Source organism: Corvus kubaryi, unplaced genomic scaffold (assembly GCF_017639235.1).
Source record: "Corvus kubaryi isolate FWS band 111438036 unplaced genomic scaffold, C.kubaryi_AGA036_p1.0 37187, whole genome shotgun sequence".
Lineage (NCBI taxonomy): Eukaryota > Metazoa > Chordata > Aves > Passeriformes > Corvidae > Corvus > Corvus kubaryi.
In genome coordinates this window covers 950,737-967,720 of record NW_024581053.1, presented here as the reverse complement: position 1 = coordinate 967,720, position 16,984 = coordinate 950,737, and the positions used below count along the sequence as shown (strand labels likewise).

Below are 16,984 nucleotides of genomic sequence, written 5' to 3'. Positions count from 1 at the left end.
TTTGCCAGTGCCAGCTGAAAGGCTGTAGTAAAATTGTGCTTTTAAGAAGATGAACTGGACAAGGGACCTCTCCAGTGATGCCTGAACTTGGAAGCAGGGAGTGTGGGTCCCTCTTCCGATGTGTCACCTTGTTCAGTGACTGCATCTCCTCTCAGTTATTTCTGCTGGTGGAGCTGCTAACTTGGCAGCAGGAAATGAGTTAACTTCTAAGGGTGAAATGGAGCAAAATGGTTGCAAATTCTATCAGAAAAAGCCACTGCCTAGAGCTGATGTAATGCTTCATGTTTGTTTTTACCTGTGCCATGGCAAGTCCCAGGCTCTCTGTGCCCATTCTGGGTGAGGTGTCTGTTGCCATTGTTGCCCTGCTGGGGCTGACATGTGCCTCAGGTATCTGTTCTGCTGCCTGAGGTTCAGTAAAATGTCAGTTCATTCCTCGTGCCAGGTGTAAATACAGCTTTTGGGGATTGTTGCTGAGCAGAAGGGAGAAATGCTGTAGGAACAGGCTGGGCTGAGGGTGCTGTGTGTCTTGGTAGCCAGAAATCTGAGTTCAGGAGCTGCTCCCTGCAGGCCAAGCCCTGTTGTGGTCCCCCAAAATAATACTGCTTATCTTGGGCTGTTCCTGTCAGACAGGTACCCTGCAAGTTGTGGAGTAGAATATTTAGGAAGAAAATCAGTAGTACAGTCCTGAGCTGAATGGATCTGCCAGGAAAGCATTGACTTTAACAAACTGATAACACCAGTCAGACTGGAGATAAGGCAGGGTTTGGATCCAGACTGCAAGAGCAGTTTCCAAAGGGCTCTGTATAAGATTTTAGTAGGTGGCTGGGTTCAGATACCATCTGGAGAAGTGCTTGGACAGGTGATAGCAAACTTTGTCTGCTCCCTGATCTCCAACCTGTCCCAAAATGATGTGTGTGGATAGAGGGGTGTGGAAGGTGGGTGCAGTGAGGATGGAGAGCCCAGTGTAGGACTGGATATTCCCACTGGTTGTTCACATTTTTGCAGCCAGGGCAATACCAAACAATTTCATGAGCACAAAGTGGAAATATGGGGATGATGTTAAAAGTGGTCCAGCCCCAAACCAGAGCCTGTTGTCCTGTTGGGAATGTTTGTAGGCAAGTGACAAATCAGATGGGGGAACTGAGGTGACATAAAACTGGAATAAAAATCCACTGGCAACTGCTTTATTTCCAAGAGCTGCCCTTCATGGAGGGCACCTGTGGGAAATGTGCTGTTTATTTGAGCTGTGTGTGTGAGAAATGGGTCTGTTGTTTAATCTGCTCCTTTCTTCACCAGCTGCTGGAGAAGGGAGACCATGGAGGCCTTTTGGAAAAGGAAGGAGAAATCTTTTGGGCCAGGCAGTACCTGAGGTTCGGGAGTTGAAGCACCTTCAGGCACCAAAAAGTGCCACAGAAATGTGCACACTTGGAATCTCAGCTTCCCACCTCAGCCAGAGTGTTTGCTCAGGGAAAATTGAGCCTCTTGTTCCGAGGAGTTTTTCCTAAGCCTGGATTCCAAATATATCTGGACAAGGAGTTCCTTAATCTTTGGAGTGTGTATGTGTGCAGCGTGCTCCATTGGAATGATGGCTGAGCACAGGGAAGGTGAAGGGTTTCATCTGAATTTGGGAAATCCTTGATCCATGAATGCATTTGGATTATGTTTGATACAGACAGCATTGTCTTAGTTAAAAAACAAAAATCAATTATGAAAAAAATCTTCTTTTCTTTGCAGGGCAAATTCATCAGGATTAACTTCGATGTCACTGGGTACATTGTTGGGGCCAACATTGAGACCTGTATCCTTTTCCTGCCACATCCTTGCAAAATGCAAGTTCCCTGCTTTGTTTTGCTTTTAACCCTAGAATTCTTTGGAATGCAGAGGAAGGTTGCCACACTTGGACATTCCTTTGACAGCATCCATCCCTTCCTTGGTTTCAAAGCAGCCGATCAAATATCTCAGATTCAGCGGCTTCCTCCTGCTTGGAAATCCTAAACTCCCAAATTCCACACTCTCAAACCTGCTGGATTTTCAGCCTGGCCTTAAACCCAGGGTGTGTTGAAAAGGGAAACCATGTAAAATGTGCTTGCTCTGGGAACATTTTTGAGAATCCCCCAACGCCTTCCTAAGGAGAAGCTGAGCCTCGAGTCGTGCCAGGAGCTTGGCTGGGAGCAGCTCCTGCCTGGAGAGGGATGCTCCTGGTCCAGTGACAGAGCTGGGCCACCTCCTGATTGCTCAGCCCTTCTAGATACCCATGAAGGTTCAATAACACAAGATCTTCTATTACACTTAATTAATTATAATTAATACCAAAGCCAATTCAGTTTTAGCTCGAAGATTCGTTTCTATTTATGAGTGTAAAACCAAGTAAAAATACTGGCACTGAAAGCCCTTCCCTGAAGTTGTTTTCTCTGTGCTAAAAATGTATTGTGTGATTTTGTGTTCAGCCTGTTCTCTGGGAGAACAGCAGTGGAGTGGTGATAAAATGGTGAAATTGGAAGTCTTGGTAAGCAACATGAAATGAACATTGATGATAAACAATGCTGTAGTTAAGCTTCCATTTAGTTCCTGTGTTTTTAAACAGCTTGACCTGAAGTGCATTAAATGTTTGGAATTGTCAGAAAATGTGATTTCCCAATAAGGCTGGGAAAAGATCTATAGTTATTCAAAATATGCTGCAATGATAAGTGGTGTTTTTTCGTTCACCACAGCACAGGAATGAAGGCAGCTTTTAGGAAGGTCCAGATGAATTGTTTTGCCCAGAGCTTTGTGAAAACAGGAGGATTTAACTCTTGGAGAATTTTTTCTTCATCACAGGGACTCATCCTTGCCAGTGTCATTTCAAATCCCCGTCCTGCATTCGCTTTACAATATGGAATATCAAGAAATAAAAAAATTAAATAAGATTACAGCTCATGGCACTACCTGCTGCAGAAATTGAATTTGGGAGCTGTTTAAAGGCAGTGTGGATTGTTATGGAAAAATGCAATGCTTGGAAGAAATGACAAATGCACTTTGGATGATAAAGGACCTCTGAGTTCAGCTATGACCTCAGTAGAAGTGATGGAGAAGGATGGGAGCTCGCCCTCACTGGAACTGCAGCTGATCCAGGGCAGACAGTGGTGGCTGCACAGAGCAGGGAAATGCAGGGAAATGCAGGCAACAGCCAAGGGATGGCAGTGCTGAAGTGTCAGGAGTTTGCTGAGATGAAAAGTGCATTTCTGCCAGTCTCAGCTGGAAATCTCTTACTTACTAAAAGTTCATCTTGGACCTAGTCCAGTCATAGAATCCCAGACTGGTTTGGAGTGGAAGGGGCCTTAAAGCTCACCCAGTCCCGTGGGCAGGGACACCTCCCACTGTCCCAGGCTGCTCCCAGCCCCAATGTCCAGCCTGGCCTTGGACACTGCCAGGGATCCAGGGGCAGCCCCAGCTGCTCTGGACATTACTCCTAAAATTCTCTTTGGTCTCAGACTAATTCCATATCCTGCTCTGGAGCTCTTGTTTGCTCTGTAAGTTTTTAAGCAAAGATTGCAGGTGATCCTTGACTCCAGGTGTTCCCAGACTTGCTGGAGAAGTCTCGTGCTGTCCGTCAGGCCAAGGATGAGCGGACGTTCCACATCTTCTATCAGCTCCTGGCTGGAGCAGGAGAGCACCTCAAGTGTAAGCTGGAATCTCAGCTGGCAGACCTGTTGGGTGCTGCTTTTGTTATTTCAGTGGGGCAGGACGGGTTTGAATTATTCTTTGGTCGTGAATGGTGAGTTTTAAAAGAAGGAGAGGCCAGGTAGCTCTGCTCTGAAATAACTCCTGTGTTGTATCAATGTGCTGGGGAGCCAGTCTGGTGTTTCAAGCAAATATCTCCCCCATGCCAAAGCCCAGTTTGGGCAGGCTCTGGCTGGGAATCCCTGGATTGAGTCTGCAAAGTTCCCAGCTGAAAACAGCCAGCACTGGTCAGCAGTGGCAGCCTGATCTCCTCCAGCCTACAGAGAAATTTAACCCAAACTTAGTGAAACCGTGGCGCTTTCTTCAGGCCATTGCAGTGCTGGGGTGGTTATCTCAACTCTGTTTGGGTATTTTTTCACCTCCTTGGGAATTTCTGGTAGGTTGTGATAAGTGAAACTGATAGAGATACAGACTTCAGAGAATTGATCCACTCCTCCTGTATGAGATAAGCTGGTGTTCTGCATCCTTGATGTGCTGATCATCAATCCCTAAGTCCATCTCTGGGTCTGTTACCTTTCGGTAGAGATCCTCCTTTTAGGATATTCCAGATGGGGATTTGAGATCTGGGTAATGTTCTGTGGGCAGGCTTAATGCATTAAAGAGCTCATGGAGGTTGCTGCAGAGAGAGAGTCTGAGTCTGGCCTCAGCTTGGGAGGTGCACTTGTGTTTTTAGGGTTTCAGAAGCTGCTGTCCTGGCTGGTAGCCGTATCTGAGGAACTGATTTCCTAAAGCAGAGCTGGGGAATGGAGTGAGAACAGAGCACGGGTGGGTGTGAACAGCGTTTCTGAGCTTGTTTTTCTGTCTCTTCCCCTTCCCCCCAATACAGCTGACCTGCTGCTCGAAGGATTTAACAACTACAGATTTTTATCTAATGGCTACATCCCCATCCCTGGGCAACAAGACAAGGATAACTTTCAGGAGACAATGGAAGCCATGCATATCATGGGCTTTTCACACGATGAGATCTTGTGTAAGTTTTGGAGCCTCTGGAATTTTCAGAGTGTCCTTTTCTCTCTTACACACAAACACTCTGCTAATTTAATGTCACCAAATTTAATGTTGCTTCAGTGTCTTTGACAGCCTGAAGAAAACGTTTTCTTAACTCCAACTGGAGTTGAATTCAAGCCATTTGCCCAAAAAGCTCAGTACAAACTGTATTTCCTCCCTGAGTTTCTCCTTGGAATTTGGAAGGAAAGAGACACAAGAGAAATTAGTTAAGCTGAGCCCTCTGCCATTAAACTGATGCACATGTCTTTTGTTATCACAGCCATGCTGAAGGTGGTGTCCTCAGTGCTGCAGTTTGGAAACATTTCCTTTAAGAAGGAGAGGAACACAGATCAGGCCTCTATGCCAGAGAACACTGGTGAGTTGCTCACGTCTGGACCGTGTCCTTTGACTTGTGCTGGAGTTCTCTTCCTGCCCTTTGTCCAGTGCACATCTTGACAAGCACAGAGCAGTGCTGAGCATCCTTGGCAGTGCTCTGGGCCAAAATGAGCCCAGGCCTGGGCTGATGGCACCAACAGGCAATTACTGAACCTCTCCCCTTCCATCTCCTCCTGCAGACAAATGGAAGTGTCCATCAGGGGAATTTATGCTGTTTGCATTGCTGCTAAGCTTTGAACAAGTATTTTGGTTGTAATCTTGTTTATTGCTCTCTCCAAAGACTTAAGCCCTAGGAAGAAGTTCATGCTTAAATCAGTTTGTTTTCTTTGGTTCCTGGGAGCAGTTTTGTTGCCAATGATAAGAGCCCTGGAGCCAAGCACAACTTCCATGGTGCAATGGCTGAAGACAGGAATGCTGGATTTAGCACAGGCTGGTTTCTGGAGTGTCCCAGCAGTGTGGCTGAGACTGAATTTATCAGTGCCTGCAATGCAATCAGCATTTTGAAGGATATATTTCTTCCCCCACCCAAAAAAAAAAGCTGCTGAGGCATACTTGAGGTTTTTATTTAGTACTTTCCAGTGCTTTCATGGAAAGGCAGTTTGGAGAACTGACATCAGTTGGGAGAGCAGTGGGAACCACCATTCCTAGGACCTGCTGCATGGACATGGACAGCTCAGATTCTTGTCTGGGTCTCATTCTGTAACTGTCCCAAATTGCTGAGCACATGGGTCACTTGCAATGCCCCAAATTGTCCTCTCTGAGGGCAGTGGCTGCTGCCCAGGTGGGGGTTGAAGGTCAGTAGTTACTGACTTGGCATTTGGCACTTTTTGTGTTGCAGTGAGGAGAAAAGATGGGTGAGAGATTAATTTTTTGGGCTTTTACTGCTGGTTTAGAGAACCCACCTGGGTCCTTGTCCATGTGGAAGGTGGGATGTGGAAAGATAGAGATGCTTCTTGACTATCTTCATTTTAGTTGCATTACCATTGGTTTTTAGACATAAATTCTGAACTACAACCCTGGCTATAAATAGATTGATACTCCTGGGTATTTACAGTACTGGATACAAAATTCTGGCTCATAAAGCCAAAAGGATGGACAGCTCAGATCACATTTAAAGCGTATTTTTGTCCTCTTGTATTTAAAAATTTGGGTATATGGTCTATGTTACTGCATCTTTCTGAAGAAGTTGAGTGAACTGATCTCTCTTTCCTTGTCACCTGCATTGTCACGTGTCATTGTGAGGGGTTTCCTTGCATCCTCTGGAGAAATCAGTGTGTCCTGATAGTGCCTCCTCTTGTTTGGAGGCTGGGTGTGATACAGGCCAGGTATTGTCTCCATGGATGGGAAGGAGCTGCTGTGGGCAGTGGAGATGGGAACCAATTCAAAGAACGTGGGAAGCAAATTCTCCCCCATAGATGGTGAATGTAGATAAACAAATCCTGGTCTCAAGTACAGATACCAGAGATGCAGGGAAGCCACAGAGCCTTCGTGGGTTAGGAGGATGAGAAGCTGTTCTTGGAGAATCATTTCATGCTCACCAGATTGGGCAGGAGCCTTTCTGCTGAGAGGGCAGAAGTTCAAAGCAATCTCATGAAGTTCATGTTCACCTCTGATAGGAGCTTTTCAGTATCTTGGCTTTATAATTAATTCGGAATTTTCTATCCAAACTCCAGCAGTAATAAAACATGAGTCAGGACAGTCAGCGTTTTCTCCAGTCACATCTTTTTAAGGGTCCTTTCTCACTATAAACAAACAAGGAGCTGCCCCTGCCCGTGGCAGGGGTTGGAACTGGGTGATATTTAAGGTCCCTTCCACCACAAACCATCCTGTGAGCCTCAGATGAATTACACTTATTTTAGAGTGCAAGATGAATCAGGCTGAGACAGTGTGACCCACTCCTACCCTTAGATGTGACAGAACAGTGGAAGTGGGATCAGTTTCTCAGAGGAAGCTCAGAAGTGCTTGGCTGCAGCCTCCTCCAGGGGCTCAGTAGATGGGATGCTTAGGATTACACCTGCTGTGGTTTATTGGTATTATTCTCCCCTAAACTACAGTTGATTACTGACTGGAAAGGTTGGGACAATAAATTCCATGTTCCTGGTTTATGAAAGGAGCTGAGTGTGGTGTTTGGAGTACTCTGGGAGAGGGGACCCTCCTTCCTTTATGGTATCCAGTGTGTCACTGCACCAAGCTCATGGCTACTTAATATTTTCAAGTTCTTGTTTTGTTTTGTTTGTTTGTTTTAAGGACCCTCATAGCACTTTCTCCTTGGCCCCAGAGGCTGTGAGTTTTGTCTGATGTGCTGCTGCTCACTGGTTTTATACTCAAAGCACAGAAATGCTCCTGTTTGTAGCTCAAGCAGAAGGAGTGCTCAGTTTGTGACACTCCCCTAATTTCACTGCTTGTGTGTCAGGTCATGAACCCTTCTAGCAAATACACGGCCAGACAGAGAATCTCAGCATTAAAGGGCAATAATGGTGGTTTTAACACTAAAGAAAACCATAATGCAGCAGAAACTCTCATGTATTGGTTTGAAAATCTGTTTTATAATGCTGATTTGAAAAAACAGCTTTTTCTTTTCATTTTGACAGTAGAAGAAGCTGTCAGATGACAAAGATAAGGGGCCAAGTACTTACTGGGTGGTATGGAGAGCTTCCTGCTAAAGGGCAACACTTCCCTGGACCTAAAAATACCTTTGGCGTCACTCTCATTTTTAGAAGTGTGGAATCATAACCACCCAACCTCCTGGGCCACGTGTTCAGGGAAAGGGATTGATGCAACAGGAATCTGTAGGGCTGGCGTGGGTAATGCACTATTTAAATAATGGAATGGCATCAGGAGGGTTCTTGCTGTTAAAGTGCACTGATGCCTGTGGTGTTATTCTGTATAAAATACTTGGAATCCTGGAATGGTTTGTGTTGGGAGGGACCTTAAAGATCATCCCATCCCACCCCTGCCATGGGCAGGGACACCTCCCACTGTCCCAGTCTGCTCCAAGCCCCAGTGTCCAGCCTGGCCTTGGGCACTGCCAGGGATGGGGAGTCCTCAGCTCCCTGGACACGGTGACAGATCCCTGTTTTGTGCTGGCACAGCCGCCCGGATTGAAGCAGCTTTTAAGCCGACTTTAGGATGATGGATTGGATGTGTGACGTCCTTTCTTCCTGGGGATGAGAAAGGAGATGTGTTCCCTTTTAAAGTAACTAACAAAGCACTTGTACCTGAGCTGGGGGCTGTTGATGAGCTGCACTCCCGTGGAATCCAGTGCTCCCCAAGGACATCCAGCTGTGTCCCTCTGGAGAGTCTGCCAGCCTCGGGGACAGAGCCCCTGAGGGCTGGGGACCGTCCCAGGGCGCTTGTGCAGCTCCTGAGGTGTCAACTGCTCCCGAGGTGTCCGGGCAGGGTCTCAGTGCTCCCTCCCTGCCTTTGTCCCTTGCAGTCGCACAGAAGCTCTGCCACCTGCTGGGAATGAACGTCATGGAGTTCACCCGGGCCATCCTCACCCCTCGCATCAAAGTGGGCCGGGACTACGTCCAGAAAGCCCAGACCAAAGAACAGGTAAGGTTTAAAAGGTGCTTTAAAGACCAAGTGAAGCTGGTCCTCATTAGCTCCTAACAAAGAAAATTGGCATTGAGTGCTGCTTTGTTTAAGCTTTACTGTCTTTATGAAATGTTCTTATATGGTAAAAATCATTTGTAGAACAGAAGAAACCTTTCCCTTTCCTTGACTTCCTCCTGGTTTCATCCTTTCATGTTGTGACATTATCAAATACTTGGAGACCTTTTGCTTTTATGGAACAGTTTAGAAAGAAATTCTTCTTAACATTGATCAAGCTCCAAACTGTTCCTACTGCTTGTTTTCATTCCTCGCTGGTATTAGCTCCATCCAGCTTCTTCTTTTACGGAGTTATTTGTGATAACATCCATGTCTGTGTCCTTTTGATGGCTTTTCCAGGGTAAATAAATTTTCCTGTTTGGATTTGCAGGCGGACTTTGCAGTGGAAGCTTTGGCAAAGGCCACCTACGAGCGCCTCTTCCGCTGGCTCGTGCACCGCATCAACAAAGCCTTGGACAGGACCAAACGTCAGGGAGCATCTTTCATTGGAATCCTGGATATTGCTGGATTTGAAATCTTCGAGGTACTTGGAAATACCGCTACTCAGATTTCCCTTTTCCCTGTTTTTGTGGGATCAGGACACGCTGCAGAGGCACGAGAAGCAGCGTGTTCTGAGGTTACACGAGGGGTTTGTTTGGGGTGTACAAAAGCTTTGACAGCCCAAAATCACAGTGCCAAAAAGTCATTATTTAGTCTTTAATCCTTCTTCTACGTGTGGTGGTTGTTCCTACTATAATTTCTGTAATGGAGATTTGTATAATTGTTTCCCACTTTTCTTTAAGTTATATTTGAACTTTGCAGAGTTTTGGAGAATTTCCTTATAAAGTCAGATTTTTGACTCCCAGATCTGTGGTATCTTGTCACTGACTCATTCTTGAATACTGATGCTATTCTTGTAGCTGAACTCCTTTGAGCAGCTCTGCATTAACTACACCAATGAGAAGCTGCAGCAATTATTCAACCACACCATGTTTATCCTGGAGCAAGAGGAATACCAGCGAGAGGGGATCGAGTGGAACTTCATTGATTTTGGCCTGGATCTGCAGCCTTGCATTGACTTAATTGAAAGACCTGTAAGTTTGAACATGAATAATGCTCTGAGGAGGAGGGCTTGGACTGCTGAGTGTGTCTTTTGCTGCCTGCAAATGAGACATTTCTTGTGGAGCTGTCATTAAAAGGGAATTAACTGTAATGCTGGAGTTCAAATCTAAAATACTGTGTATTGTTAATAAATTTATCCAGAGGGGATTTTGCCCTTATGTCAGTGTAAAACACTGAGCTCGAGATGTGAAGCTGCTATTTTTAGACGTTTTTCCCTGGTACTAATGAAGTCATTAATCCTGTCCCTGTCACTGAACTGCGCCATTGTGGTGTCAGAGCTTTGGGACTCAGGTAGAAAGTCTTTCCAAGACTTGTGGTAAACTTCCTTCATTTGAAATCAATAGCAAAATTCCTGAAACTTCCTGTAGAGTAGAGTTTTCCCTCAGAAAACTGCCTTGCAAATAGGAAAGCAGGATCTTAAAAGTGGTTTTAGTCACTGTGGTTTTAACATCCTCCTCTGGCTGCTCAATTTATGGAAGCTGAAGAGGCTTTAAAGAGCAGGAGGAGCACATGGGGAGAACAGAGACTGTTGAAAGTTTGTTCTTTCCATCTCAGAACCTGTGACCTTTAAAATTAAACCTGGGCTGTTGCAGTTACTCCTCCCTGCCTTTGTCTGTGTGTGTGTCCTGGGCTGCAGGTGAGCTCCCAGTGCTGCTCTGCATCCTGACCAGCAGAAAAGCTGCATTCCTGTTTTTCTTGAGAAAAGGGAAATCTTGTTTCAGCTATCAAAGGTCTGCACTTTGTGTGTGGAACTTAGAAAGTTCTGCCTCCAAGGAAGGTAAAATCTCCTCCCAAAAGCCTCAGGGGACAAGTGTGGCTCCTCAACGTGCACGTTTAGGCGAACAGCCAAAAATATCTCAAGTATAAAAGCAAATACTCAGTACCCCCACAATTGTTCTGTAAATGGGATGCCAGGCACATTGAAACATCTCTCTCCAGATGTGTGAACTTTGCATTCCCTCAGAACCTTTTGGGTATAAAACCCTTACAAAGCAAGGCTCTGGTCAGCACCACCAGCTCAGTGGTGTCTCCACAGACATTGGAATGAGTTTGTTTGAGCCAGCCGTAACATCCCTCTCGACCTGGACTCCCCTACAGCTGGTTTTAACTGAAATGAGGTTTGAATCAGTTTGGATGATTGTTGTGATCTTCAGTGGTGTGTTGGAAATACTAAACTTTAAAATATATATATATGTATATAAGCCACGAACACAGATTAAATCCAGCTGCATTTCAGGCAAATCCTCCTGGTGTGTTGGCATTGCTGGATGAAGAATGCTGGTTCCCTAAAGCTACTGACAAGACATTTGTGGAAAAATTGGTCCAAGAGCAAGGAACTCATTCCAAGTTCCAAAAGCCAAGACAGCTAAAGGACAAAGCAGACTTCTGCATTATTCACTATGCAGGGAAGGTAAGGGTTAAACATTAAATTCTTGTGTGGAAAGGTTGGTTTGGGGCAAGTCCTCTGCTTTCCTTCCAAAGCCTGGGTGCAAAAAGACACGACTTTTGCCTTGGTTGAAGCAGAGCCATGCAAATCTACACAGAGATTTAGTTGGACTTGGGGAATTTTAGGGCTCCCTGGGTTGGGATGAAACCCAGGTTGGTATCAGTGAGTTTTTAGCTGCTGGGCTGGGGTTTATTTGGAAACCACTGGGTTGGCTCTTTGCAGATAAGAGCTTTGTTTTCTTTATAGAACCAACTGTTTAAATGTAAATACTGTAGAGAAATTAAAAAAAAAAATCATGCTGCAGCACATCCTTAATTTACTCTCCAGTAATTTAGATCAAGTAATTGGTATCTGTCCTAGAGCTGGTTTTACATCTTCCCAGTGAAGCCCTATTTTGGCAATAAACTGGGCAGCAAGTGAACACCCAGCTGTCAGTAAGCAAGAAGTCAGGTTGCTGAATGTTAAAGAAAACCCCCATTTACTCTTTCAAAAGCATAACAAACTTCTGTGGTACTTTGAAGTGTTCTAAGGAGGCTCAGCAAGCAAACTCTGAACACCCAGGCTTGGTAAGGACAGGCAGGGTTGGACTCTGGGCTTGGAGGTCTTCTCCAACCTTTGTGATTTTGTGATTGTGAGCATTGACAGAAAGAGGAAAGCACCACTGTAGTTTGATGCTGGTAAATAAAGACCTAAAGCTGGTTCTCCTCTGAGCCTGTGCCCCTTGGCTGCTCTGCAGGTGGACTACAAGGCAGATGAGTGGCTGATGAAGAACATGGACCCTCTGAATGACAACGTGGCCACACTCCTGCACCAGTCCTCGGACAAATTCGTGGCTGAGCTTTGGAAGGATGGTAAGAGATCTCTGAGCACAGACTGTTGGGGATTTCACCTTGCTGGATGAGTTGTTTGGGGTTCTTTTTATGCCGGTTCCCTCCTCACCCTCCAGTTCTCCACTGTAAACACCGACAGCGTTCTCTCTCTTTATTTAGTGCCCAAAGTCCACCAGGGAAGCTGAGTTGCACCTCTGGTCCCTTGCACATGTACCATTTCTGAGTAGCTGCTTCTCATGTTCATTACTGGCACTGATCTTCACTTACTACTTGCTACTCTGTGTCCAGTTTAATGTAGAATCTTGTCCAAAACTCTGGGTTGGGACTTGCTGCAGTGTAGTCCTGAGTGTGACCAGCTGTAGTGGTTCTTGCTGTTGGTAAAACATTGTCTCCTGTGAGCACCAGCACAGTTCTTTCCTGTGCAGTGGTGGGTGGTACCCTGGAAATCCACATCTCCTAAAATTAATTTCATTAATAGCAGTGCTGGGATATTGCATATTAAAGTCCAGTCCTGTTTGAACTGTACCCTGCTGCTCAGCCAGCTTACCTGCACATCACCTGCATGTATTTATCAGCACTTTTACCAACTGACTCCAAGAAGCAGAAACAGCCACATAAATACTTAGCAGGGACTTTTCTATCCTGGTTTAACATCACAGTGTATTGATTAGAGTGTATTTACGTGTCACAGGATATAAACCCTGTGGTTTGTTACTTGAGGAGCAAATGAAGCTTGTGATGTAGATGGTTAATGCTGAGTTTCCCTCTTGGAGCAGCCACAAAGAGCAGCTTTAATGAGTCTGTACAGAACTTTTTGGTTGGGGATCTGCTCCATTCCCTTGGAGGACACACACAGAGAATTGTGTTTTGGTCCAAACCCTGTTCCCACAGACAATTGAAATGTGCATGGAATATGTTGTGGCCTGACTGCTTTTGTAGCACAGTGAAGTGTGTTTGCAATTGATGAACCTGTTGTTTTTACTAACTCAAGTGTCTTGTGTATCTGCTCTTCTGTCTTTCTGTTTCTGCTGTTTCTCTGCCTTAGAGATTCAGAATATTCAGAGAGCCTGTTTCTATGACAATATTTCTGGTCTTCATGAGCCACCAGGTGAATGGATATAAAACAGTAGGCCTACTAAAGGCAGGGCTGTTGTACCTCCAGGAGAACCATTTTTGCTCGTAGGCTTGCATGAACTTCTCATTTCATGCTGAATTTAGGTAAAACCCCCCAGCCCCCGTGGGGCCCCCAGTGCCTTCCTGTCCAGCTGCTGCTGCACACACACAAAGCATCTCCAGTTATGCATTGCAGATGAAAAGGTTTGTTGCTTCCTAGTTCCATGAGGAGATGTAGAATTGCCTCTAAGTGACAATTCTGGTAGCTCCAAGCATTTGAGAGAATGCAAAAGCTTTGTAACACTATCAAGCTTCTTTCTGCAGTCCAACATTGACAAAACTCTGGGATGTTTTAGGACGTGGCTGTGTCCTTTTGGGAGGAGAGCTCAAGAATGTTTTGAAGTATCAGGATGAGTGCTGCAGTTTTAGTAGGGGTAGGAAGTGAAATAAACTCCTTCCAGCCTTGTTGGAATTGTTCTTTTATTTAAAAACATCTTAATTTTAATATTCCCCTTTGTATATAAGCTGCAGATGTTTTTTGGGGTATTGAGAAATCAAGAAATGCACTTGGAATGTCTTTGAGGACATTTTAGATATTTAATTCAACCTCCTCAGCCTTTTCGGATTCCTCTTCCCAAGTTTAGAAACACATGGATGTGAAGGTTGTGCCTTCAGATTTTGGGTTTATCTTTCACTGCTCCTGATACATCCCATCCCTGAGGAAACCAGTGGTGTTCCTAAAGGAATCCCTGGAGAGCTTTGTTCCAGGGGCTTCAGCAGGGGGTGATGGTCCAGTCATGCAGTTCCACATTTGCTTTTAAACCTAGAGGCAGAGCTTACATGTAACTCCAATAATCCTGTTTGAAGTATAAATCACCCTCTTAGAGCTGGAGCACAGAGGGGAGCAAAACAAAACTGGGCCAGATCAGATCTGTTTGCCAAATTGTAGAAAGTACACGGTGGAAAAAAACCTGAGTGGTTGCAGCCCTTAGTGAGGCCTGGTGGCTGCAGGTTTCTGATATTGACAATCATTTCATCCTCTATAAACTGATTCCCTGTAATCTCTATCCCATGTCTGATTTGGGACAGAATTCTGCTTCAAAATAAATATTTGGGATATGATCTTATAAACACCTTGCCACCGACTTATTTCTCCAATAAGTTTAATTCTTGTGTTCAAAACCCTGTGGAGGATCTGGGCTCTGCTCTACATTCAAGACTTACAACTGATTATTCAAACTTGCTGCCCTGTGTTTTTCTGCTTTTAATTTTCCTTTTCTTTATTTTTAATAGCCCTTTGGCCAGTTGAATATTAGGAAGAAGTTAAATAGTGTCACTTATTTGTTCTGGTAGCAAAGCATAATTTCCTCTGCTTTGGTTTAAATGAATTTGAAGATAATATGATAATCAAAGCTGTAGCCTACAAATAGCTGCTTGTTTCTGGCTGGCCAGCTTGGATTTCATGGGGAACCCACAAATGCTGGGATTTGCTCAGTCCTAAGAAGCACCAGCTGTAATTCTTGAGGTGTTAAGCCACCTGTGTATTTTTTAGTGAACTGTTTGCATAATTCTTGACGTGCACATGGAATCACCTTCAAGGTTTTAATGACGGCAGTCACATTTCTAATTGTGCTTCTGAAAAACAAACCCTTGAGGTCCTTACCCAAAATGCTCAATAAAATCAAAGAAAAAGCTCTCTTGTGGTGCTTTATGGCAGCTTTGAAGTGCTTTAGTGTGGAGTTTTCCTGGTTTGAAATTTGTCTTTTGGGTAGGGAGGTGTTTGCAGGTGTATTTAAAAATGGGAAGAACTCTTCCGAATAGCAGCTGAGCAGAAGTCTGGCAGACACTTCTTCCCCTCTTGTCACTGAAATAACCCTATTTCCAACTATTCTGTAAATTTCTATTAAAACATGAATTAAACTCAGGTTTAATCTATCTCATTGCCATAAGTGACCCTTCATTTTAAGCACATATGCACAGATGTGTAACTGCAAATGTTCAGCCCAGATATTGTGCATTGTAAGAACTCAGGTAGAAAAGCTGCCTGGAAGCTGGGAATTCTCTCTCCATATAAAGTTGACTTAAATACAGAAAGCAGCTTTCCTGGTCATGTAGAACTGCAAGCAAAGAGCTGGATATTTCAGTCTGTACCTCCTGAAGCTACACTCTCGTGCTGGATAAGTTTGTGGCTTTTGGTCCCCAAGCTTGTGCACAGTGTCCCCGGTCCTGCTGCGGCTGCCTTGTCCCGCCAAGCTTCCGCTGCTGCTCCTCCTGCAAAGCCAGCACTGCCAAGCCCGGGGGCCACTCAGCCCTTGCCTCTTGTCCTTGCCAGTGGATCGCATCGTGGGGCTGGACCAGGTCACCGGCATCACGGAGACGGCCTTTGGCTCTGCCTACAAGACCAAGAAGGGGATGTTCCGCACCGTGGGGCAGCTCTACAAGGAGTCCCTCACCAAGCTGATGGCCACGCTCCGCAACACCAACCCCAACTTCGTGCGCTGCATCATCCCCAACCACGAGAAGAGGGTATGGGCTGCAGGCCACTCCTCATTCTTGCTTTTTATTACTTTTCACCTGCACTAAGTCCTGCATCCTGTCTGGGCCTTCCTTTTCCGATCACGGTTTGGTTGTCACACTGAGCAGCATCCTCTCAGAATTCCCTGCACGTCCCCTGATTCACACAGTTGGCTTAGGAGAGTAGCCTGAAAAGCTGAAAGTACAGTTTTCCACGAATACAAATTAAAACCATCCTTGTTTTGTTTTGTCCAGGCTGGAAAACTGGACCCACATCTGGTTCTAGATCAGCTCCGGTGCAACGGGGTTTTGGAAGGAATCAGGATCTGTCGGCAAGGATTCCCAAACAGGATAGTGTTCCAGGAATTCAGGCAGAGGTAACAGCAGGAACAGGCTTTGAAGTTCTTAGGAGCTAGAGTTCCTTGTTAAATAATTGAAGACCCCACACTCCTCCCTTCTCCTCCAACCCAACTTGAAGCAAATCAAAACCTCTGTGTGAGGCCTTGAACTTCAAGTGTTTAACTACTGCAGTTTATTCTAAAGACAGTAGGGAAGGGGAAACAATCCCAAATTGGCTGCTGGAAAAACTTGCTGGAGAAATTCCCTAACTGTGCACTTGGTCACTACAGTTTATGCTATAAATTTATGCTATAAATCACATTGCTTGTTGTTGAATGTAATCTTTTGTTTTTTTCATTTGCCTTAAAGGTATGAGATCCTCACTCCCAATGCAATTCCCAAAGGTTTCATGGATGGTAAGCAGGCCTGTGAGCGTATGGTAAGTGTTCATAGCTAAATATTGTCAAAACATTGAAGAATTCCCCAAAATGGTCCTTTTCTTGGTGTAACAACAACATCCTTGCCTGTTTAGATCAGAGCCTTAGAGCTGGACCCCAACTTGTACAGAATTGGACAGAGCAAAATCTTCTTCCGAGCTGGAGTCCTGGCTCACTTGGAAGAAGAGCGGGATCTGAAGATCACGGACATCATCATCTTCTTCCAGGCAGTGTGCAGGGGATACCTGGCCAGGAAGTGAGTGTGCTCCTGGGACTGGATCTCCCTTTGGGTCTCTAAAACCTCCCTGATAGGGAGCTGTGCATTAAAACTTCCATTTCAGGAGAGGTTTTCTGAGTGTGTTGCCTGAGGAGCTGTAGTTGTATCCTCGGTATTAAGTGGATTTTTGCCTGGGAAGAATTTGCACCTTCATTCCTTAACAATATCTGCTTTTCTCACTCTTGGCTTTGTGGCACACACAGCCCTTTCC

General features: G+C 45.1%; 1 protein-coding gene across 4 annotated transcripts in view; it reads left to right on the top strand.

The window, feature by feature from the left end:
• Positions 1 to 16,984, top strand: part of MYH10 (myosin heavy chain 10) — an 89,214-nt gene that overhangs the window by 51,010 nt on the left and 21,220 nt on the right. For 2 of the 4 annotated variants that reach the window (XM_042022090.1, XM_042022089.1), the window contains 14 exons: positions 1,735 to 1,798; positions 3,562 to 3,660; positions 4,547 to 4,690; positions 4,988 to 5,083; positions 8,540 to 8,658; positions 9,086 to 9,238; positions 9,615 to 9,788; positions 11,054 to 11,227; positions 12,000 to 12,114; positions 13,139 to 13,201; positions 15,539 to 15,732; positions 15,976 to 16,097; positions 16,429 to 16,498; positions 16,592 to 16,752. In XM_042022090.1, the coding sequence (XP_041878024.1) occupies positions 1,735 to 1,798; positions 3,562 to 3,660; positions 4,547 to 4,690; positions 4,988 to 5,083; positions 8,540 to 8,658; positions 9,086 to 9,238; positions 9,615 to 9,788; positions 11,054 to 11,227; positions 12,000 to 12,114; positions 13,139 to 13,201; positions 15,539 to 15,732; positions 15,976 to 16,097; positions 16,429 to 16,498; positions 16,592 to 16,752 (1,748 nt within the window). The remainder of the gene's footprint in view (positions 1 to 1,734; positions 1,799 to 3,561; positions 3,661 to 4,546; positions 4,691 to 4,987; positions 5,084 to 8,539; positions 8,659 to 9,085; positions 9,239 to 9,614; positions 9,789 to 11,053; positions 11,228 to 11,999; positions 12,115 to 13,138; positions 13,202 to 15,538; positions 15,733 to 15,975; positions 16,098 to 16,428; positions 16,499 to 16,591; positions 16,753 to 16,984) is intronic. The other 2 variants (XM_042022092.1, XM_042022091.1) reach the window with 1 other exon arrangement.